Source organism: Ovis canadensis, chromosome 10 (genome assembly GCF_042477335.2).
Source record: "Ovis canadensis isolate MfBH-ARS-UI-01 breed Bighorn chromosome 10, ARS-UI_OviCan_v2, whole genome shotgun sequence".
NCBI classification, from domain to species: domain Eukaryota; kingdom Metazoa; phylum Chordata; class Mammalia; order Artiodactyla; family Bovidae; genus Ovis; species Ovis canadensis.
In genome coordinates, this window is record NC_091254.1 from 30,802,525 (window position 1) to 30,825,596 (window position 23,072).

The 23,072-nt window shown below is 46.3% G+C and overlaps 1 protein-coding gene across 4 annotated transcripts in view; it reads right to left on the reverse strand.

Moving 5' to 3' along the window:
• The window catches only part of RUBCNL (rubicon like autophagy enhancer), a 41,464-nt gene extending 30,377 nt beyond the window's left edge, over positions 1 to 11,087 (reverse strand). Inside the window, exon 1 of one of the 4 annotated variants that reach the window (XM_069601304.1) lies at positions 10,803 to 11,087. Coding sequence is in view for 1 of the 4 variants with exons in the window: in XM_069601306.1 (XP_069457407.1) it covers positions 656 to 750 (95 nt within the window). In the remaining 3 variants the exon portion in view is untranslated. Of the gene's footprint in view, positions 1 to 655; positions 766 to 9,125; positions 9,183 to 10,211; positions 10,597 to 10,802 lie in introns of those variants that run through there. The other 3 variants (XM_069601303.1, XM_069601305.1, XM_069601306.1) reach the window with 3 other exon arrangements.
• Between the last annotated feature and the right edge of the window lie 11,985 nt (positions 11,088 to 23,072).

The following is a 23,072-nucleotide window of genomic DNA, read 5'->3' on the forward strand; positions in this document are numbered from 1 at the left end:
TTTAAAACTATCTTAGCACTTTTAGGGTATAAATGTATCATCATTTCTTAGTCATATTCCTATTAATGAAAATTTATCTTCAGTTTTTTACTATAATAAAATATACAGCAATGAACATCCTCGTATTGCTTTTTGTTGATTTTCTATTATATCTTTTCTTTTACTACTTTTAATTTTAGTTCTGAGCCCATGACCTATGATAATCTTACTATTTCCCAAAGAATGAAGCTATGTAAGTCATGTTGTATTCTCATATTTCTACACATCATATTTAGTTTTCTGTGTGAGAGACGACTACAGCTGAGAAACCATATGGTAAGTAATAGTGTGATCCCTGTGTTTTTATAAACAGATTAAAGTTAATAATTCAAAGAGAATGATGTTATTTATGAGCCTCTCAGATATGGCAACAACTGCACTGAGCAAAAACAGACTTTCTTATAAAAAGTCATTTTCAGAAGCAGGTGCTTGTACTACTTCCTTCTAGAAAGATGTTCTTGTTTCACACAAAGAGTCTGCAGACCTTGGCTCTGCCAGGTTATAAAATAAGAACATTTTAGAGCGGGAATAGAACCACAGAAATTCAAGCTATATCTAAGGTCACAGCTGGGGAGGGGCAGGGAAAGGATGGCAAGCCAGGCTGAACACTCATTAAGGAGCAGAAGTTTCCCTGAGAGGCACATGGACACAGAGGGTACAGCAATGACTGGAAACAAAGTGCAGTTCCTGGTGAGAAGATATCCTCTCCATCTCTTGATCTTTGGGGCAGAGATGATTCGTGAGCTATCAAGAAATGGTTGCTGGTTATGTTGCTTATTGCCACACTGCTTACAATCTGTTATTCAACTAAACAGATATTTATTGACCATATGCTACATGACTGGCATTGTTTTTGTTTTGGTAGCACGAGGGTAAGAGTGGTGACTAAGATAAGCTTCCTGCCTTCCAGTAGCCGACATACTGGCAGAGGGGGGACAGGGACTAAACACCTACATTGATACCTCTCAGGTACTGACTGGCAGCAGATAATCTGAATCTAAGGAATGACCAGCATCTTCTCCAAGTCCTTCCCACTGTCATAAATGAGCTCCTTTGGATCAGAGATGCTTATGTGCAAAGATAAAAATCAATCTCCAACCACATATTAAAGGAAGAGAAATTTAGTTGCAAAGCTTACTGTCATTTCTACTGGGATTTTCCTTTTGAGAGCAAACACAGGCCAGATTACTAGTTAACACATGGGCACCAGCAAAGACCCTAGACAGGGAAGAGACTCCAGGACTTCCCCCACCCACCCTAAATCATTCTGGAAGGTCCCTGTGCACTGGACTCAGTGGTCCCATGGAGCATGACTGCATCACTAGGGCCACTGCTGGGGTACCACATCCACTCCAAAGATGCAACCTTTGCAAGAGGGGAAGATGACTCATTGTGAGCCACCATGACCTCTAGAGTGACCTCACAAAAGCCCAGTAGATCACAGTATTAGTTGCTCAGTTGTGTCCGACTCTCTGCAACCCCATGGACTGTAGCCCACCAGGTTCCTCTGTCCATGGGATTCTCCAGGCAAGAATGTGGAGTGGGTCGCCATTCCCTTCAGCAGGGGACCTTCCCAACCCAGGGGTGGAACCCAGGTCTTCTGCACTGCAAGCAGATTCTTTATCATCTGAGCCACCAGGGAGGCCCAAGCAGCCAGCATTTTGATGGTAGATAAACAACTTTAGCAGCTAATACCCCTAACAATCTTAAAGATACTCGATGAATAGGCAAAGTATGTCAGGTTTAGGATTTGGGGTTTTCTCTGCCTCAGCACTAACTAGTACCTGAATACACTGCTGGGAGCATCAGAGAAAAGGCTCATCTTAAATGTTATCTTCTCAGGCCTCCCTGGTTACCCTATAAATAATGGCAACTGCCCCTCCCTAATAGCTCCTCTCCCTTTGGCAACTCTATTTTTTTTTCTCCTTACTCCTCACCACTAATCATCATTTTGTTTAACCTCAATGACTAACACCCACTAGAATGTAAAATCTTTGAGGGCAGTTTTTATTTATTTATTTGGCTGCGCAGGGTTTTAGTGGCAGCACATAGGATCTTCGACCTTTGTTGGGGCGTGTTCCCTTGTATTGGGAATGCAGTCTTCGCCACTAGGGAAGTCCCCAGGTTGTTGGGTTTTTTAAATTGGAGAAGCATTGCTTTACAATGCTGTGTTAGTTTCTGCTGTACAATGAATGAATCAGCTATGTAATTTTTATTTTGATCCCTGCTCTGCCCCTGGTATCTAGAACAGGGGCACATAATAGGTAGGTGCCCAACAAATACATTGTGTGTATGAATAAAAGAATGAACAAACTCACCAACAGTACCTAAGCATGGTTATGTTGGCTATTTCTGTTGCCTGAGAAAGGAATCCAAGAACAGACATCACTCAGTAGAAGAAACTGGAGAGCACGACCTCAAATGGCTGCCAACAATTTCCTTAGAACAGAGGATGTTAGAGAAGAGAAATCGCACACAGGAGTTGGCATCAAAGGTCGCATTCATTCCTTGCAGCTTTGTGGTGTCTTAGTGAGCATGCCCAGTAGGAGACAGAAGCAAGCAGAGACTGAACCGATCTCGAGCCACAGCACGTGAGCCCTTTGGTTAAGACAGTTCCCCAGAACCTCTTCCCATCTCTCTGTATCCACTTCCCTTCGTGTTTTGACTTTAAACAAAGGCTCATATCCCCCCAAGGCATCTGCAGACTCCAGCGATCACAGCTCATCCAGAAATCATCAAGATGCCCAATAAGGAGACTTCCTGGCTTCCGTGTCAGGGGCCAGGAACCCGAGTCAACTGCAATTCGCAGACAGCTGCACCTCCACTGCGCATGCGCTGCATTCTCAAGAGGACAGCACGGAGAAGAAGCAGTACCAGCCTGCAGGGGTGGCTGGTGGCGCCACCGGACTCCTCTCTGGGCAGCTTAACCTTGGCAGTGACCCTTACTTGTGAAGTCATTTGTCAGAAGAACACAGAGGAAGGACAGAAAGCAGGGTGGGGTGGGAAGGGGAAGACCCAGGCAGGGCAGAGGTCAAGGAACTCCAGATATTTGCCTAAGAAGACTTCAGGGTTGCCCAAGATGCACGAATGACTGACTTTCCCTGTGGTCACGGCACACGTCACACTTAACACTCTCATTCTGCACAATGAACATTTATGATATCTCAGGTGTTCTTAGGGCAGTCTGGGAACTGAAATGCAGCCCATCAAGGGTCTCACCCAAAGTCTATTAGCAATCAGCAGAAGCAGAACAAAAATAAAAATCTGACACCACGCCTGATGCAAAGCTCCTTCCCCTGGTATTTACGTGTTCCACGTGGGCTGAAATTAGCAGGATGTTTTCAATTTCCTTAGCAAAGTAATTTTAAGAATTTCCCCATCAGATGTGTCACAAAGCATGGGATTAAGAACCACACAGCTGCATTTATTTGATCCCATGCCTTTAGAACAGTTGTCCCCAGAATTTTATGATATGACTTCCTATTTGAAAAAACATCTTTGCATTTACATCTCCAGTAAAGACTTTTATTTATAAATCTTACATATGCACAGATATTCTAATACACTGTATAATTATAAAGCATTATTGAAACAGATCCAAGAGCATAGGATTTTGTTCTCGCTTTCCAATGAATCATCTTGTACCCTAAAGGTGCATAACTTCCACTTTAGGGACCACTGCTCAAGTAATGTTTTACTCAAAATCTTACATACAAAAATCAATAATAAAAAAAGACTTATACATGAATATAATTAGATAATTAATTAAGACTTAGAAAAATATTAATATAAAAATTTACCCAAAGTAAGGCTAGGTATCTGTACTTGAAAGATGGCTTTAGAGCATCTTGTTTAGACAAAATATTGGGTTGGAAAAATCCAGATGAACTTTTTGGCCAATTCAATAAGGTGGGGAGCCATATTAGAAAACAGTTTGACAGTTTTTCAAAAGTTCAACATACAGTTACCATTTGGGCAAGCAATCCCACTCCTGGCTACATATCCAAGAGAAACCAAAGTATATGTTAACATAAAAACTTACATGTAAATATTCTTAAATTGAGATATATTTGAGCTTAATGGGTACAGCATAATGATTTGATTTACATACATCATGAAGCCATTATCACAGTAAGTTTAGTGAACATCCATCCTCTCATAAAGTCACAAAATTAAAGAAAGAGAAAGAAATAGTTTTCCTTGTGATGAGAACGCTCAGAAGTCACTCTCTTGATGACGTTCACACATAACACACAGCAGTGTAAGTTATATTCATCCTGTTACACATTACAACTCTAGTACTTATTTATCTTAGAGCTGGAAGTATGTACCTTCGACGGCTTTTATCCAGTTTTCCCTCCCCGCCCCCTCCACTGTCATCACTGGCAACCAAATGTCTGATCTCCTCTTTTAAAATTTGTCTTTGGAGTATAGTTGACCTACAACACTGCGCTAGTTCCCATTACACAACACAGTGATTTGTTATTTCTATACACACATGAGTGTTAATGGCAGCATTGCTCAGAACAGTTAAAAAGTAGAAACCACCCAAATGTCCATCGATCAATGAATAAAGGATGTTACTCTGGCCACCTGATGTGAAGAGCCAGTTCAGTGGAAAAGACCCTGATGCTCGGAAAGATTGAGGGCAGGAGGAGAAGGGGACAACAGAGGATGAGATGGCTGGATGGCATTACCGACTCAATGGACATCAGTTTGACCAAGCTCTGGGAGATGGTGAAGGACAAGGAAGCCTGGCATGCTGTAGTCCATAGGGTCGCAAAGAGTTGAACACAACTGAGCAACTGGACAGACAAACAGCCATACAGTGTAACATTGTTCAGCCACAGTAAGAAGGGAAGTACTAACACATGCTACAATATGAGTGAACCCTGAAAACACCCTACTAAGTGAAAGAAGACATTGACAAAAAATATTTCTTCTTTATGAATGAATGAAATTGTCCAGAATAGGCAAACCCATAGAGACAGAAAGTACATTAGCAGTTCCTTTGGGGGATGGGAAGATAGGGGCGACAGGTAAAAATACCTTTCTGGGGTTCTAAATGTTTTCAAATCAACTATGCGAATGCTGTCACATATCTGTGAAGATAGGAAAACCACTGGATTGTACACTTCCAATGGGTGAATGTATGTGATGTCAATTCTATCTGCATCTCAGTAATGCTGTTGGAAAAAATGAAATGGGCCAAGGCCATCTCCCTTCCAAAAGGTCTAGAAAGAGATGCTGTTATTCTGTGGACTACAGGCATCAAAGGAGCATGAGCTGAGAGTCAGGCTGAGAACAATGGAACTGAAAGGTACAAGGGGAAACAGAGACTAGACAAAGGCAGCAGGAATAAATGTGCCGAAAGTTAGTACGGAGAAGGGAGAGAGCAAGAAGAAGTGAGAATGCCACGACTGAACTATGCAGGAAGAAACCCCATTGCCGGTAACAACAAGGCCACCGGCGCGATGGCTGAGTTCCGGGGCACTGCTTGTCTGCACTGAGGGTTCCAGGCGCCCACCCTTCTCTTCACACCAGCACTGCAGGGGAGCTTCTCCTGGGCCCAATTTATATTCTATTGGCCGGCAAAGTCAGAGAGGTTAGGTATCATGGTCATGTTCGGTTAAGTGCCTATCTTTCAGAAACATATACAGAAGGATTTAGAATTGACAGAATTTATTGAATGTGCTTTAAAATAATACAGCGGGAAGGTCCAGGGAGGGATATGGATGAAACACGATGGGCCACACTGATCACTGTTGAAGATGGGAGGAGGGCACATGGACTGTTCTCTCTACTTAATGTTTGAAATTTTCCATAAGACAATCCCCAAGTTAAAAACAACCAACCAACCTTCAACATGTGCTATGTCTTCCTGTGTAGCCGAGTTGCCTGTCTTTCCTCCTTACCTATCACCTCTACAACCTATGCCTCTATACCCCTCTGCACCCTACCCTCTTCTACCCTCCTCTTCCCACCCCCATCCTGATCTTATTCAAATTTCCCTTTGGATTGAGACATTCCCCATCATCCTTTTAAAAGCTGCATCCCTCCAAGTGTACACACTCCCCATCTACTGACCTACTGTGTTCCACAGCACGCAGCCTCTGATTGCTTACCCATCAGCAGTCATTCACTACTAACTCTTGGAGGGTGTTTACTACATGCCTGACATGGTTCTAAGCTTTCTAAACACACACACACACTCTTGATCCTCCTAACAACCTATGAGGTAGATATGACCACACCATCTTTATTTTACAGAAGAGAAACTGAGGCACAGTCAACGGAGCCAGTTTCCCACCCAGGCTAGTCTTGCTCCAAGTCCACACTCTTATCCACAACAGCACAGGGGTGAAGGGAAGACCTTTAAATCTCATGGACTTAACCATCTCTCCAGAAGATCCTCAGTCACCAAGCATGGAGCAGCTGCTGGGAGCCCGGTAACATCGGTAACACTGACATGGTGACCTCCCCCAGCCCAAATCTCCAGAGTCGAAATTAACAGTGAGAACCGCAGCCCCAGAAAAAGATTTTATATAGGTCATAGACAGTTCAAATGATTTGACAATTGAACCATATTGTTTAAAGTACCCTTGGGACTTCCCTGGTTGCCCAGTGGTTAAGACTTCACCTTCCAGTGCAGGAGATGTGGGTTCATCTCTGGTTGGGGAGCTAAAATCCCACATGCCTCCAGGCCAAAAAAACAAAACATAAAACAGAAACAATATTGTAACAAATTCAATAAAGACTTTAAAAATGGTCCACATTTTAAAAAAAAGCAAACTTAAAAAAAAATGCCCTTAAAAGTAAGTATATTCAGAAGTTCAAGTTTCTTCACCTACCAGATTTAAAGTGGCCATCCTCAATTTCCAAACAAAGAGAGAACACAGGAGTAATTTACATATATTTTCAGGACTTAGTTGTTCTCTGACCCACTATAGCTTGTTGGAATAAAAGAATGTAGAAGAATACAAGGATAAAAAAACAAAACCCTCCACCCTCCAATTTTCATCACCTGAAATCAACCACAGAAAAGCATGAGTTGGCCCTAGGTGCCATTCAATGTTCCCTGCCAGAAAACGTTTGAGGTCTAATTTGCATTTATCTCTTTTTAATGACGGTAATGCTAAGGATCTAAGAAAAGAAACTAAAGACTTTTTTTAAAACAATTTTCAAACATAATTGCTGGGCGAATCACACCATGTGTAGTTTTTACTTATTTGCCATCTGCCAGTCATTTGTTACAGCTGACAAAAACAGGACTCTGAAACTTCCCTTTATACCCTGAGAAGTATTTCTTTCCAGTTCACACTCCATGTTCCAGTGAGAAATAAAACATTCACTCAAAATAGGATTATTAGCACGGTTTTGTGCATGAGAAAAGTGAGGATCAGAAAAAGGAAGTAAAGACCACACAGCAGGGCTTCCCTGCTGGCTCAGTGGTATAGAATCCGCCTGCCAGTGCTGCCAGTTCGACCCCTGATCTGGGAAGATGCCACAAGCCCCGAAGCAACTAGGTAGGCCGCAACTATTGAGCCGCAACTATTGAGCCCAAGGGCCACAACTAGGAAAGCCGGTGAGCCCTAGAGCCCATGCTCCGGCAACAAAAGAAGCCACCACAACGAGAACCTACGCGCCGCATCAAAGAGCCATCCCGGGGAGCAGCAATGAAGACCCAGCACAGCCAAAAAAAAAATAAAAAAAAAAATAAAGACCACACAGCAATTTGGCAACTAGTTCAGCATCCTGGATGCCTGCTCCAAAGCCTTCAGTCTCTCTCACCCCGGCTGGGAGAAAACCCAGTGCAGATGCTAAGAAGAAGAAGAAGAAAAAAAAGTACCAATCAAATATAATTGTTATGCCAATCGAAAAGAAATTCCTCATTGCTCACTGTGTGACTTTGGGCAAGGCACTCAGCCTCTCTGTGCTTCAGTTTCTTTACAGATGGTTGTGAGAACTAAACGGATTGTAATATGCATATCTGAGTCTGGCACACAACAGTCTAAAAGTTGGCTTTATTATCACCATCAGGGTTATTTTATAAGATTTACAGTTCTGTGTAAGACAGTCTCAGTTGTATTTCCCAAACTCTTAAATGAGTCATCTTTCAACTCCTTTTAGTTAAAATGCAAAAGCCAATCAGAGGTCCTATTTGGTATCATAAAAAGATAAAATATGACAGAAGGGCTCTAGTATTGCTCACGTTTATAATCTCTGGAAGGCTGGACATGCTTATCTAAAAAGGACTGCTTAAATTTTAACAGTAAGGCAACCAACCAACCTTGCAAATCTCTCCTTTCAGTATTAGAAATAGGAATCTAAAATTAGTAATAAGAGAAACTGCTCAGATTCCTCCCTGCTATTATCGTGTGCTGTGTGTGACTTGTGTAGGAAACATTTCCAGAGCCCCTATCTTCCTCTGAAGATGTTCGAATTAAAATGCTTATTCTTGGCTGTCTACCCTTGGCTCTGACAGAATTTTCCCCTGTCAGAAAACAAGAACTCCAACTTCAGAAAATGTTTTTGGAGCTAACTGATCTCCCAGGGACCATACCCAATCAACTCTAACCCCTCAGGGGTTTCTCTGGTGGCTCAGTGGTAAAGAATCTCCCTGCCAATGAGAGAGGCTGGCTGGATCCCTGATGGGGGAAGATCCCACATGCCACGTGGCAACTAAGTCCAGCGGGCCACAGCTACTGAGTCTGTGCTCTAGAGCCCCGTGTCCTGCAACAAGACAAGTCACTGCAATGAGAAGCCCCCAAACGCAGCTAAAATAAGCAAAGAGTAGCCCCGACTCGCTGCAATTAAAGAAAGCTTGCATACAAGAAGACCCGCGCAAAGCCATAAATAAATAAAAATTTTTAAAAACCTCCAAGTCCCCCTCACTCAGCCGCCACAACGACTTTCAACTTTCCTCAACTCTCCGAGCACCGCCCCCACTTTGTACACGTCCTAAAGGAGTTGATGAACCAAGCAAAGTTCCCATGCCCTGACGTCACACTCTGTTGGGCAGAGTAACTGGCTCTGTGCCGTGAAGAGGAATTGCAACAAGAGATTGAGAAATCGACACATCTCACCCCGGCAGGTAACCAGGAAAACTCCCGCGCTGCTGAGAAAGTCCTTATCATCGCTACAAGAAAGCTTCGGTTAGGGGCCAGGAAGGAGGTGTGGTCTGCAATGCTAAATTTGTAGAAACCACAGGTGATGCTTTTCAAAACACCACCCTCCCACCGTTATCTTCCAAACCACCCAGGGAGGTGGAGCACCTCCGATCCTCCCACGTCTCACGGGAGCAAACTGAAGTTCAACGAGGTTTCCTGACTTGTCGAGATCCCCCTGCTATTATTCGACTTCAGGACAGGGTCCAAAACACCCAAATAGGCTGAACCCCAGTCCTTTGCACTTTCGCCTGCAAGCCTATTTAAAGATCCTTTCAAATTGCACTGTAGTAACACAGGGCAGCGCTTGATCATCCCCTTTCCTTTGGGTCTTCATTCCCACTGAGTCTAAATGACCCCTCTTCGGAAGGTTCTCTACATTCCCCAAGCTGACAGCATCAACTCCGCAGGAGATCGGTAGCAAACCTCCCGCGCGGTCACCCGGCGGGCGGGGTGAGGGTGAAACGCAGCTGGCGCGTCCCCGCCGCAATCTCAGCAGGTGGATCCCACACCTGGCGCTCGGCCGAAGAGAAGCCCGGTGTGCCGCTTTCGGGCTCTCACCTACTTCGGTTAAGGCGCAGAAAGTGGCTGTGCCAGTAGTTTGTTGGGGCGTGTTGGGGAGGTGGTCCTCTGGGGGGCCCTCGCCATGTGGGTACGCGCTTTTGTGGAACCGAGATAAGCCACTCGGCGTCCGGGACCGCTTCAGGCTCTGCGCTCACGGAAGAGTCGCTCTGCGCCCTCGGTGCCTGGCGGTCCGGCTCCTGCGCCCCTCCGGACCCAAGCCGAGCACAGGGTCGCCCACCACCCCGCACCCCATCCCTTTGCAGGTCAACTCCGCAAAGATCTCCCGGGGTCGGGGGGACTCAGCACTGCCCTGACCTATCTTGGGGTCCCCATCCCGCGCACTCTCCGCTCTGCGCAGGCCTCTCTGGCACCCCTCCCACCCCCGTCCTCGCCCTCCCCCGCCTCCCGCGGCCCTTGCATCCCCGGCCCGGTTCCGCTCACCTCAGCGGTGGAAAAGCCAGCTGGGCTCCGCGCGTCGGCTCCTCTATGGGCCCGGCTCCGAGCGGCGTGGCGAGGTCACTGCGCCCCCCAGCGACCGAGAGAGGGGGCGACGAGGGGGAAGCGGCGCCCTGACACCGCCCCTCGCCCACATCTCCCCGCGCCAGCCAAAAATATCCCGGGCTCCCGCAGCAAATCGGAGAAACGCCCCCAGCGGAGCGGAGCGCCGCTTCCCGGCCTGCTGCTCGCTGGGAGGAGACGCGGAGGCGAGCTGGAAAGAACGCGGGCCCCTGCTCTCCTCCCGACCCCGGGCCCCGGGTGGCGCGGGCTGGGGTCCGCCGGAGCAGCTATGCACTCCCCCGCTCTCCGTTGCCTCCGGAAACCCCTCCCTACCCCTAGCCGGGGGACTCGGATGGAACCGCGCTTTCCGGGGTGGAAACGAGATCATCACAGATCTGGCGGACGTCCACGCCCAACCCGAGTCCCAGACGGGTGGTCTCTAGCACCAGTACAATTGCCTGAAATGATGATCTTAGTAATTTGATTTCAAGTCTGCGCTGCAAGCTGTGGGCCTGGCGGGGACCTGCAACTTACCCGGAGCGCGAGCCACGTCTCTCTGACCTCAGCGGGCTGCACCCCGCGGAACCCCACCCGGAGGACGCCACGGTCAGCATCCGTCCAACCTAATCGTCCTTGTCCGCTGGCAGCCAGGGTTTAGAGTCCCATCACAGCTGTGCCGCGGGGAGCACAGCGCATCGCGGGGGAGGCTGGGGAGAAGCAACCAACCAATACAGAAAGTTTTCACAAATAGAAACCCAAGCCCTGACAGTTCCTACGGCCGAATGCATCACGTCCCACGCCACCCCCCCGGGGAGCTTCAGCGCGCTCCAGCAGCGCCCCCAGCGTCTCTTGGGGAAAGAATCTCCCAGTTACCTGCCCGGTAACAACACACAGGTGAGCCAGTCCTGGCTTGCTTAGAAGAGGCCTTTCTGCTCGGTAAAACCAAACCCACATCGCACTCCTTTTAGGTTCTTTGGCTTTGCCCTTTGTCAGTTCCAGGTTGTGTAACCACGTCGCAGGTATTTGGGGCTTTATTTGCCTGGTGTCTCTTCGGAACACCCCCCTCCTAGGTGCAGCCTGGCATGGAGTAGTTAAGGGGCAGCGCCGCGTAGACGTGGGTTCTCGGATGAAGCCCTAAGTGAGAATCAGGATCACGAGCCAAATGAGTGCATGCTATCAATTACCCGCTTCCCGCCTGCCAATATAAGACATATAAGAGACCCGGTTGGATCCTTGCGTTGGGAAGATCCCCTGGAGGAGGCGATGCCAACCCACTCCAGTATTCCTGCCTGGCGAATCCCATGGACAGAGGAGGCTGGCGGGCCACAGTTCATAGGGTTAGGAAGACTCCTGCACGACCGAAGCGTCTTAGCACACACTGCACTTTTGCCGATCCTAGATTGGCCTGACCTAAAAGAACTCGGGATGCTTGATGTTCTGTCCCAGGAACTCAAGTCCACTGAATGCCGTCTGGGAACAGTTTACATTAAATCAAGAAGGAAAAGGGTATGGGGTGCGTACCAACATCTGAGTCTGGTATGCAGCAGATACTTTTCCTAATTATTTTCAGCAATCCTAACAACGTCCTTGAGAATAACAAATCATTTGTTCCCTTTTCTCAGAGGAGGGATCTGTGGCTAAGCTAAGTTACTTGCCCAAGGTCACACAGCTAGGAAGTAGCAGAGTCAGGCTTTGAAGGCAGGTATCTAACATGAAACTGTGTATCCAGTTGCCACCCAGTCACTAGCAAGACACAGAAGAAGAATGAAATGAAGGAGGCCAATGTCATGCAAAGTAAATCAGAGAGTCTATTAGTCAAAAAAACAAAGCAAAAAACAAATAAACAAACTGAGTCCCAGGTAAGGACAGTGTTCTTGTAGGGAGACTAGGAGATTTTAGACCAAGATGGTATGGTTTTGTCAGTTCCCTCTGAAGCCACTTTTAAATCATCTTTACTAACAGGTAGAGAGGTATATCAGAGAAGGCAATGGCACCCCACTCCAGTACTCTTGCCTGGAAAATCCCATGGACAGAGGAGCCTGGTAGGCTGCAGTCCATGGGGTCACTAAGAGTCGGATACGACTGAGCGACTTCACTTTCACTTTTCACTTTCATGCATTGAAGGAAATGGCAACCCACTCCAGTGTCCTTGCCTGGAGAATCCCAGGGATGGAGGAGCCTGGCGGGCTGCCGTCTATGGGGTCGCACAGAGTCGGACACGACTGAAGCGACTTAGCAGCAGCAGAGAGGTATATGGGCTTCCCTGGTGGCTCAGGTGGTAAAGAATCTGGCTGCAATGAAGGAGACCTAGGTTCAGTCCCTGAGTTGGGAAGATCCCCTGGAAAAGGGAATGGCAACCCACTCCAGGATTCTTGGGTTAAATTAAATCAAGAAGGAAAAGGGTATAGGGTGTGTACTAACATCTGAGTCCAGGATTCGACTGCCTCATCCTATGAAAGTCACAGGTAATTACAAACCAAGAACCACGCAGGAGAAACAGAGGCAGATTTTATTTTTCCTGGAGAAGGTCTTCTTCCCGGTCGCAGTGCCCCCCAGGCCCCAGGTCTCGAGGGCAGTGAAAGCGAGTACCAGGAACGACTCACCGCTTCAGCCGGCTGGGCTCCCGCCAGGGCCCGGTGGTGACACACAAAGTTCCTTTGTGGCCAGGGCACCCTCGGAAGAGACTAGAAGCCTGGCAGCCGCCCGCCCCAACCCAGCCAGGCTGCACAAGAAGGGATTTGTGCCAGCAGGAGAAAGGCAACCCTGCCTTTGAGCTCATCTGACAGAGCCGGCCAAGGGGAAATCAGCCTCTTACAGAACAGGAAGGAAACGAAACGAGCTGAGATGGACGGCAGAAGGGGCTGCAAGGAGGAGCCTCATGGGCACCGTCGCCACGCAGACGTGCAGGGAAGGAGGGACCATCCTGTGTGGGAGCGAAGCCAGGACACGCGCCAGGAAGTGAAAGAGCCAAGGAAAGCGGCATTTGGCTTGTCTCCCTTTCTTTTCCTCCCGTCTGTCTGCCTGAAAGATACCCACTTTTTTTTTTAATCCACAAAACCCCAAATTCGTATGATTTCATTTACATGTAGAAGCTAGAATAGGCAAATTCATGGAGGCAGAAAGTAGAACAGAGGGTACCAGGTCCTGAGGAAGGGGGAGAGGGGGAGTAGTTTCATGTGTACAGAGCATCCGTTTAGGATGCTGAAAAAGTTCTGGAAATGGATGGTGCTGATAACTGGTTGCACATTATTACAAGTGAACTAAATGCCACTGAATTATAGTCTTAAAAAATGGTTAACAAAGATTGTCCAACTTGCTATCTTTGATTTATACTTCATGCCAAGTGACTCGGTGAGACTGGACTCCAAGATTTTTGAATATTCAGTCAAAACAGACTGAAAAGGGGGAAATAGTTTCAATAGTAAAGGTTATTTTAGCTTCCCAGGTGGCGCGGTGGTAAATAATTCACCTGCCGGTTCAGGAGACATGGGTTTGATCCCTGGGTCAGGAAGATCCTCTGGAGAAGGGAATGGCAACCCACTCCAGTCTTCTTGCCTGGAAAATTCCACGGACAGAGGAGCCTGGCAGGCTACAGTCCATGGGGTCATAAAGAGCCGGACATGACTGAGCACTCACACATTCGTATCTTACCATAATAAAGTATTTTAATATTATTGCATTTTATAATTATTTTATTGCATTTTATAATAAATACATACATGTGTATTGAAAATCTACTATCACGAGGCTTTCCTGATGGCCCATGGTTAAGACTCTGCGTTTCTAATGTAGGGGATGTGAGTTCAATCCCTGGTTGGGAAACTAAGATCCCTCATGCCAAGTGGCTCAGCCAAAAAATAAATACAATATTTTAAAAGGAAAAGAGAAACTCTACTATCATAATGTGACACTTCTCCAGAGTGAAAGACCGGGTAAGCAATACACTAAGAAAGGGGCTCTGACCCCTGGGTCTTAGTTTCTTTAATTTTAACAAACCGTCTCTCTTTTGCTTTCATAGAGAGATGAAGCAACAGCCCAGCTTTCAGGTTGTTTGTTGCACGTCCCCCATTCAGAAGGAAGAAGAGCCCTGCCATGTTCAAATCAGAGCTTTGTGAGGCTCACAGAGATGCCACACCCCCGGAAGAGCCTCTTTACCTTTAAGGGACCGAAGCAGTTAAGACAAAAGATACACGGCAGTCTGGCAGCTTCAAGCAAACCCTGATCCGCAGGGTCAGCGTGTTCTACTGAGATGTTAGGATGAGGGACTGTGCCCTTGTCTGACAGATAATGAGAAATTCTTGTCCCCGGGTCCTCCTCCTCCTCTGTCTTCATTATACAGGTCCTGCTTTTCCTCTTTGAAGACGCCCTTAGCTGGACGAGTAGAACCGGAAGCTCCCCCTGTTCTGTGGTCTATTTTTATGACAAAAAATGTGGTATACATAAAACCCTGACGTCTTGCATGAGTGCGAGGAGCAGCGGCTGGGGGGTCCGGTACCCCAAGGCTCCCTCTCGGATCGCTAGAGAAGGCTTTCTCACCAAAACAGTTGTTTGCATTAGGGCTAAAAATATTAAGTTGTTAGTATTCTGTTTTGCCCACTAGATTGTGGCCCCAGGGACCTTATTCATTTCTGAATTCCTTCCCTCATGTTGCTTCCTCCCCAGGACCTAGTCCTGTGCTTCATAGGTTTTAGGTGCTTCAGAAAAATTGTAGCTGTTCATGTGGCTTATGGGGTGTGGTTTAGATGCCATCTTACAAGAGAGGAAGACATTCAGCTAAGGTGATCCCATGTTCGGGGACAGTTGGTGTGTCCAAAGTTCCGTGTCTTAGTCAACACTGAAAATGTTCTTCACTGTGATCTCAACCCAGTTTGCAGTCTCTTCTACCTCTGCCTCAGGGCTTCCCTGGTGGCTCAGATGGTAAAGAATCTGCCTTCAATGCAGGAGACCCTGGTTTGATCCCTGGATCGGGAAGATCCCCTGGAGAAGAGAATGCTAACCCACTTCAGCATTTTTGCCTGGGAAATCTATGGACAGAGGAACCTGGTGGGCTACAGTCCACAGGGTTGGAAAGAGTCAAACAAGAATGAACGATGAACACTTTCCCTTCATTTTCACCGCTGCTTCACTTACCCTAAGATCCACAAAGGCTCGCCAGTTGCTCTGGGAGAATTCTTCGTATTTTCCTACCTTCGTATCTCAAGCCATTAGCCACATCTTTGCACATCTGCTTCCCAGTCTCACGCCTGACACTGCGTCCGTTTCCGCGGGAGCCTCCTAGCCCAGGGTAGACAATACCTCAAGTCATTTCCCCATGAACTATTTGATTAAACAGAAGGCTAAAACACCTAGAAAAAAAAGAAAAATCCTGTATGGCTTGCATTGAATTTTCTCCATAATTCTGTTACCATAACAAAGTTACCTTAGTTTTCTAAAATTTTCTCTAAAGTAAAGTAAGTTGGACTTGGTATTCCCACTGGAATAAGTGGGAAGAAAAATCTGTTGTGTGGCGGAGAGACTTGTTTCCTCCCAGAGTTTCTCAAGGGCCCAGACACTTATGTAACATCCAAGGGAAGATTTCCGGTCTTTGTTGCATCTCGGCCTTTGCATGTTTGTTTGTTTTTTTCCCCTTTAATTGTTGGTTGCCCTGGGCCTTTGTTACTTAGCGAGGGCTTTCTCCCGGGGCTGCTCTCGAGCTGCGGTGCACAGGCTTCTCACTGCAACGGCTTCTCTTGCTGAAGACCACGGACGCTAGGTGCAAGGGCTTCAGGATTTCAGCGCTCGGGCCCAGCAGCTGTGGGGCACTGGCTTAGTTGCTCCAAGACATGTGGGATCTTCCCGGATGCGGAATTGACCTCTTGGCCCCTGCAATGGCAGGCAGATTCTTAACCGCTAGACCACCAGGGAAGTCCTCTCATTGCATGCTCTGAAGTCTATTAATCTGGAAATTTCCATCACTCTCTGCCAAACACTGGCGCAAGGCTCCTTCACCAGACTCTATGGGATGCATTTACTTAGCAACCAAATGCCCCTTCAGAGAATCTGCCTCTCTCTCACAGGCTGTCTATGTCTTTTCCATTCAAAAAAGAGAAAACAAAACAAAACCTCTCTTTCTTAGCTGCTTCTTGAGGAAGCTACTTCCCACTCAGGCGACTCCTGCCTTTCTGCTTATCATATGACAAAACCACAATTACACCAAATATATAAACCTCTTAATTCTGCCCTGGGGGACTCAAATCCCAGCCCGTCCTTTTCAAGGAGGTAAGTAAAAAGTAATCTCATTCATTCAAGTTTTTCTGCAAAGCAGTAAGAACACAACAACTGAATTTCTCAATATTTTGCCACATGAAAATTAAAAATTAAAACACATGTGTTGTACCAGTACAATGAATACCAATGGATGAGTGGAAGTTATATCTCTATTATAATATAGATGGATCCAACCAACATCTTCTCTCTCACCAATTCATTTCAATAGCCTTTAAAATCATTCAGCTTAATTTGATGTTCTGATTTCATTCTCCTCAAGCTATCTTTATTTAAAAATTGATTCTCTGTGTCAATTTGCCTACAGGGAAAGGAGATGCTGATCAGCCAACATGGGCGTTCCCACCTACTCCGCTCGCCCAAAGTTATGTGTGTTACAGTAAATAGTAATAAATTATCATTCTTGCTTATACATAAATCTCCAGGGAATTTCTTCAGATTAAATCAGATCCTCTGATAGGGAGAATGAAAAGTGAAAGTCTCTCAGTTGTGTCCAACTCTTAGTCCATGGAATTCTCCAGGCCAGAATATTGGAGTGGGTAGCTTTTCCCTTCTCTAGGGGATCTCCCAACCCAGGTGATCAAACCCAGGTCTCCCACATTGCAGGTGGATTCTTTACCAACTGAGCTATCAGGGAAGCCCCAGAAGAATGATGGTCCCCCAAAAATGTCCACACCCTAGTCCCCAGATTAGGGATTAGGATGTAGTTATGTTGCACAGCAAGGGGGAGTTTAGGTTGCAGATTGAGTGGGTTGGACTTATCCAATGAGAGGACTTCCCTAGCGGTCTAGTGGTTAAGAATCCACCTGCCAATACAGGCAGCACGAGTTCAATCCTTGGTCCGGGGAGATCCCACATGCCTTGGAGCAATTAAGGCCATGCCCCACAGCTACTGAGCTTGAGTGCTGCTCTGGCCGAGCTGTCATCTTGATTTTGGCTCCAGGAGACTAATTTTAGACTTCTGACCTCCAAAACTGTGCAACAGCAAATTTGTATCCTTTTAAATTCTTTTTTCCCCTAATGTTTATGTATTTACTTGTTTATTTTGGCTGCACCAAGTCTTAGTGGTGGCACGTGGGATCTTCGGTATTTGTTGCAGGCCTGGGCCCCCTGCATTGGGAGTGCTGAATCTCACCCAGTGGACCACCAGGGTAGTCCCTTAAGACACTAAATTATTGATGGTGTGAATCAGCAATAGGAGACTGCTACAGCTCTATGATAGGGAACTATTACTATCACAATGAGCAGGCAGAAACTAGTACAGACCCCAAGGGACTGAGTGATTTTGCTCACACTGATGAACACTATTCCTGGAGTTACAGTATGGTATCCCTGCCAAATTGGTTCCTGGATTTCCCTGAAGATAGCTCAGTGTTTCACCCCCTTCTCTGATCATCAAAGTCCTCTAAACATAATACTGGCTGTTAAAAACAGGTGGTGAATTAATGAGTTTTTGGCAAAATATAGAGACTGTGAGCCATAACTGGTGTATTTTTGATAGTCTAAAAAATTTAAGGCTTAACCCTATTCTCTCCAGTTATGCATGAATGCCTCCTCTATCAAAAAATTTGTAGTTAAATTATACAGAATTGAAGTAACAGAGAGTTTGTGATGAGAATGACTGGCTCTCTTTTCCAGTTACAGGGAAAATGTGGATTCAGTTTAAAAAATCAATGCCTAATCTCCATCTCCAGTAGTAATTTCGCCTCTGCAAGAGGAAGCTTCATTTCTATTCTGAGGCATGTGGAAGCTCTTCAGGCTGGTGGAAGAGCTTGTGACATTCTTGTCAACACAGCTGATACCATATCACCTCCAGCACTAAACATTAGGCCTTTTTTAAGGAGGAAAGGCAAGTAGAGCATATCAATGAATCATGACAACACTTGGTCAGTGAAGAAGGGCTCCCAAGAGTCCTGTAGTCATTCTCTGGAGCTGAAGCTGCTCTCAGAGAGTCAAACCAAGGGTCAATAAAAAAGTGAAAGTCACTCAGTCGTGTCCGACTCTTTATAACCCCCTGGACTATACAGTCCATGGAATTCTCCAGGCCAGAATACTGGAGTGGGTAGCCTTTCCCTTCACCAGGGGATCTTCCCAATCCAGGGATCGAACCCAGGTCTCCCGCATTGCAGGCAGATGCTTTACCACTCAAATCACAAGGGAAGTCCGTAAATAAAAAGGTCCCTTGGAAAATGTCATCAGTTGCAAGTTGCTGACTCAAGAGCCCTCCTGGGAAGAGATGTGCTTCTCAGACTGAGTTGTGTGCAGAGCTAATGCCCTGAACCTGACCATATTCACACTTACCAGGCTCCTATGAGCTAGGAAACCTCTTTTGTATATTCATCATTCCTAACTGGTACTTTGCTGACAAAAGTTCATATAGTCAAAGCTATGGTTTTTCTAGTAGTCGTGTACGGATGTGAGAGTGGGACCATAAAGAAGTCTGAGCGCTGAAGAATTGACGCTTTCGAATTGTGGTGTTGGAGAAGACTCTTGAGAGTCTCTTGAGCAGCAAGAAGATCAAACCAGTCAAACCTAAAGGAAACCAGACCTGAGTATTCACTGGAAGGACTGATGCTGAAGCCGAAGCTCCTATTCTTTGGCCACCTGATGTGAAGAGCCGAGTCATTAGAAAAGACCTTGATGTTGGAAAAGATTGAAGGCAGGAGGAAAAGGGGGCAACAGAGGAAGAGACAGCTGGATGACATCATCGACTCATTGGACATGAGTTTGAGCGAACTCTGGGAGATAGCAAAGGATAGGGAAGCCTGGAGTGCTGCAGGACATGGGGTTGCAAAGAGTTGGACAAGACTGAGCGACAGAACAACAACTTTCAGGTGTGTAGGAATTACCTTGAATCTACGTAAAATGCAGATTCCAATCCAGTAGTTCTCAGGTGGGGCCCCAGAGGCTGCAACAAGTTCCTGAGCGAAGCCAGGGCTGCTGAGCCGTGGACCGTGCTTTCAGTAGCAAAGGCTGGAACAGAATCGCTTGTCTGCATGCATCATGGATTTTTTTCAGAGCCTACCAGAAGGCAAGAGAGCAGCTGGAGGGCACACACAAAGCTCCTTTCCATCCTCAAAAATAGCTGTGTGTTTTCCTGGGGTGATCTAATAGGCTGAGCAGAGAACATTGTGGCAATGTCCTTAGTCATTCATTCTGAGCGCTTCATTTGTTCTGGACAGTTACTCGGACTCTCTGCACTTTGAGCTCAGAACTCTCTGTCTTGTCTTGCTCTCTGTATACTTAGTAACCAAATAGGCATTGAAATTCTTTTTTCCTGCTGTCTTGAGCAGGATAGATTTCTCCAGAACTCTTGAGGATGACACCAAACCAACAACTTCACATTCTTCAGAAATGATCACTGTGTTGTGGTTTGGTTAATTTAGGGATGTGAAGGAAGGGTGCAAATAAATAAACAGGTTCCTTTAAATTGAGAGTGCAGAGACAAACACAGGACTCTTCCAGCCTTTGTTTTGTCAATATAGGGCATATATACACCGTTGTATAGTATAAATGAAATGATAAATGTAAAGTATTTAGCACAGTGTCCACCTAGCACACAGGAAGCATCCGACATACAGCAGCTATTATTATCAAAATATATACAGGAGAAGGCAATGGCACCCCACTCCAGTACTCTTGCCTGGAAAATCCCATGGACGGAGGAGCCTGGTAGGCTGCAGTCCATGGGGTAGCTGAGGGTCGGACACGACTGAACGACTTCACTTTCACTTTTCACTTTCCTGTATTGGAGAAGGAAGTGTTCTTGCCTGGAGAATCCCAGGGACGGGGGAGCCTGGTGGGCTGCCGTCTATGGGGTCACACAGAGTCGGACACGACTGAAGTGACTTCACAGCATATACTTTTCAAGCTGTGAGAGGGAAGTAACATGTGAAGAGCACTTAGAATCGCACATGGCAGATGCCAGTCACGCTACAGCAATCATGTATACCCGAGTTCATGTGCCCCTGTGCACAGTGAGAGCAGAGAAACTGAAACGTCAGAGTCTGGGGCAGGGAAAGGTTTATTGCGAAGTCACACAAGGAGACGAGGTGGCTCATGCCCTGAAAAGCCCTGAGCTCCCTCAAAGGTTTTGGCAGAGCATTTTTAAAGGGCAGGTGAGGAGAAGGTCGCAAGGTAGTGATCAGCTTGTGCACGATTCTCTGATTGGCTGATGGTGAGACAGTCAGGTGGTATCACAAGGGTTATCAGTCCTTGGGCTCCAGGAGGCCTGAGGCTGTGTGCTCATGGTCAGCAAGTACTTCCTCCATTTGAGGGGGCAGGTGGTTTCCATCTGCAAAACAGCTCAGGAAATGTCCATCAGGTACTATTATCTAGGTACTCCGGAGAGGAGCTAAAGCAGAGAATACTGGGGGTGGGGGGGTCTGTCCTGGGAAGGCCCCATAGGGTCCTTGCTGTTGTTCAGTCGCTAAGCTCTGTCCAGCTTTTTGCAACCCCATGAACTGCAGCAGGCCATGCTTCCCTCTCCTTCACTGCTTACCGGAGTTTTTGTTCAGATTCATGTCCATTGAGTCGGGGATGCCATCCAACCATAGGGTCCTGCTTGGTTACAATCATGTGATGATGATAATGAAGAAGAGGGTATATGATGATGAGCTTCCGTTCCCTTTTCTCTCAATAGAATCATCTTCCTAAGATGAGACTTCAGGAGGATTAAGGAGGTAATCTGCCTGCAGTGCAGGACACCTGGTTTCCATCCGTGAGTCGGGAAGATCCCCTGGAGAAGGGAATGGCCACCCACTCTAGTATTCTTGCCTGGAGAATTCCATGGACAGAGGAGCCTGGCCAGGCTACCGCCCATGGGTTAGCAAAGAGTTGGACACTACTGAGCAACTAATGCATGCACTTAAGGAGGGAAGGTAACATGCTTAAGCTCATTTTGACAGCCAACAATTACAACCCAAGTCAAACCCTTTCTTGGCATTTCTTGAGTGTGGTCAAAGGTGATCCCTCTCATAACTCTCTACCCTACCCCCACTTCATTGAATTCCTTTCCCCCTCCCCTCCAACTCATTTACACCCAGAATCTACACCCAAGCATCCCCCTTCTCCAAATACCACTTTTTACCACCACTTCAAGTTACTCAGCTGACCGTGGCTTCCACAATATTTGACACAGAGCCCACCACACAGTGAGGGCTCAGCCAACATTTGTGGAACTGAACGTAGTTTTATCAGAATACAGCATTCTTGCCCCAAGAGTGCTAGAGAAAATGGCTATATCTTTAAAATGAAGTGAGTGAAATTCACTCAGTCATGTCCCACTCTTTGCGACCCCATGAACTATACGGTCCATGAAATTCTCCAGGCCAGAACACTGGAGTGGGTAGCCTTTCCCTTCTCCAGAGGATCTTCCCAACCCAAGGATTGAACCCAGGTCTCCTGCATTGCAGGTGGATTCTTTACCAGCTGAGTCACAAGTCTTTAAAATAAGAATTATTTATTTGGCTGTGCTGTGTCTTAGTTGAGGCATGTGGGATCTAGTTCTCCGGCCAGGGATCAAACCTGGGCCCCCTGCATTGGGAGCTCAGAGTCTTAGCCACTGGACCACCAGGCAAGTCTCTAAATGGCTAATTCTTATCAAAAAATTAAACTTTCAACCTCAGTCACTTCTCAAGCACACAGGACAGAAATGAGCCCTAGGAACCGGTTGTGGGCATCTCCTTGACATAATGACACATCGGTCCTTCCCCAGCCTATTAGGTTAATTCAATAGGATGGTGACCAGGGAGTGCCCTAAGCTCAAAGGCAGGGTGCGGGTGCTTCTCTCCAGCTCTAGAATGCTCTTAACTCCTTAGGGTGTAAGGAGATGCTCTCCAAAAGTTCACAGCCTACTTTTTCAGGGGTATCCAGGTAACCACAATTTTTTTTAACTCACTACCAAGGGGAATTGAATCCCATTGTGCAAATTAACCTCTCCTCATCACCTCTATCAACCCAGATACACATGTGCATCGGCTCTCACTACTCTGATGAGTAAAGGCTCCTGTCTTGGATCCCTTGGATCACATCACAGCAGCAGAGCTCTCAGAGGAGCTGGCCCTAACACAATTATAATAGGCTATTAGATAACACTTCTGGGGAAAAAAGATGGAAAAAAGCATAGTCGGGAGTTCAAGAGAGGTTTGCAGTCTCTTTAAATATGGTATTAAGAGACTGTCTGATAAATGACTTCTGATTTGTAATCATAGAATTTATAAAATTATAAAAAATTGTGCTAAACTTACTTAAACATTTACTAGTTTGCTTTTGTTGGAAAGAGAACAATGGAAGTTAATCACACTTACCTGGAAAATCCATGAAAGAAGGCTACCTTGCCCATATGGGTTTGGCTCAAGAGCCAATGGGCCTAATTCTAAAAGCAGCTCAAATTCTCCATATCAGCTTATATGCTTGGGATTCTGTTTTTTCTTTCTTCTCAAATTTAAATGGCTACAGATTTACTTTAACACATATTAAGCCTTCTTCTCTTTTCTATTTCCTATCTGCTGCTGCTGCTGCTAAGTCGCTTCAGACGTG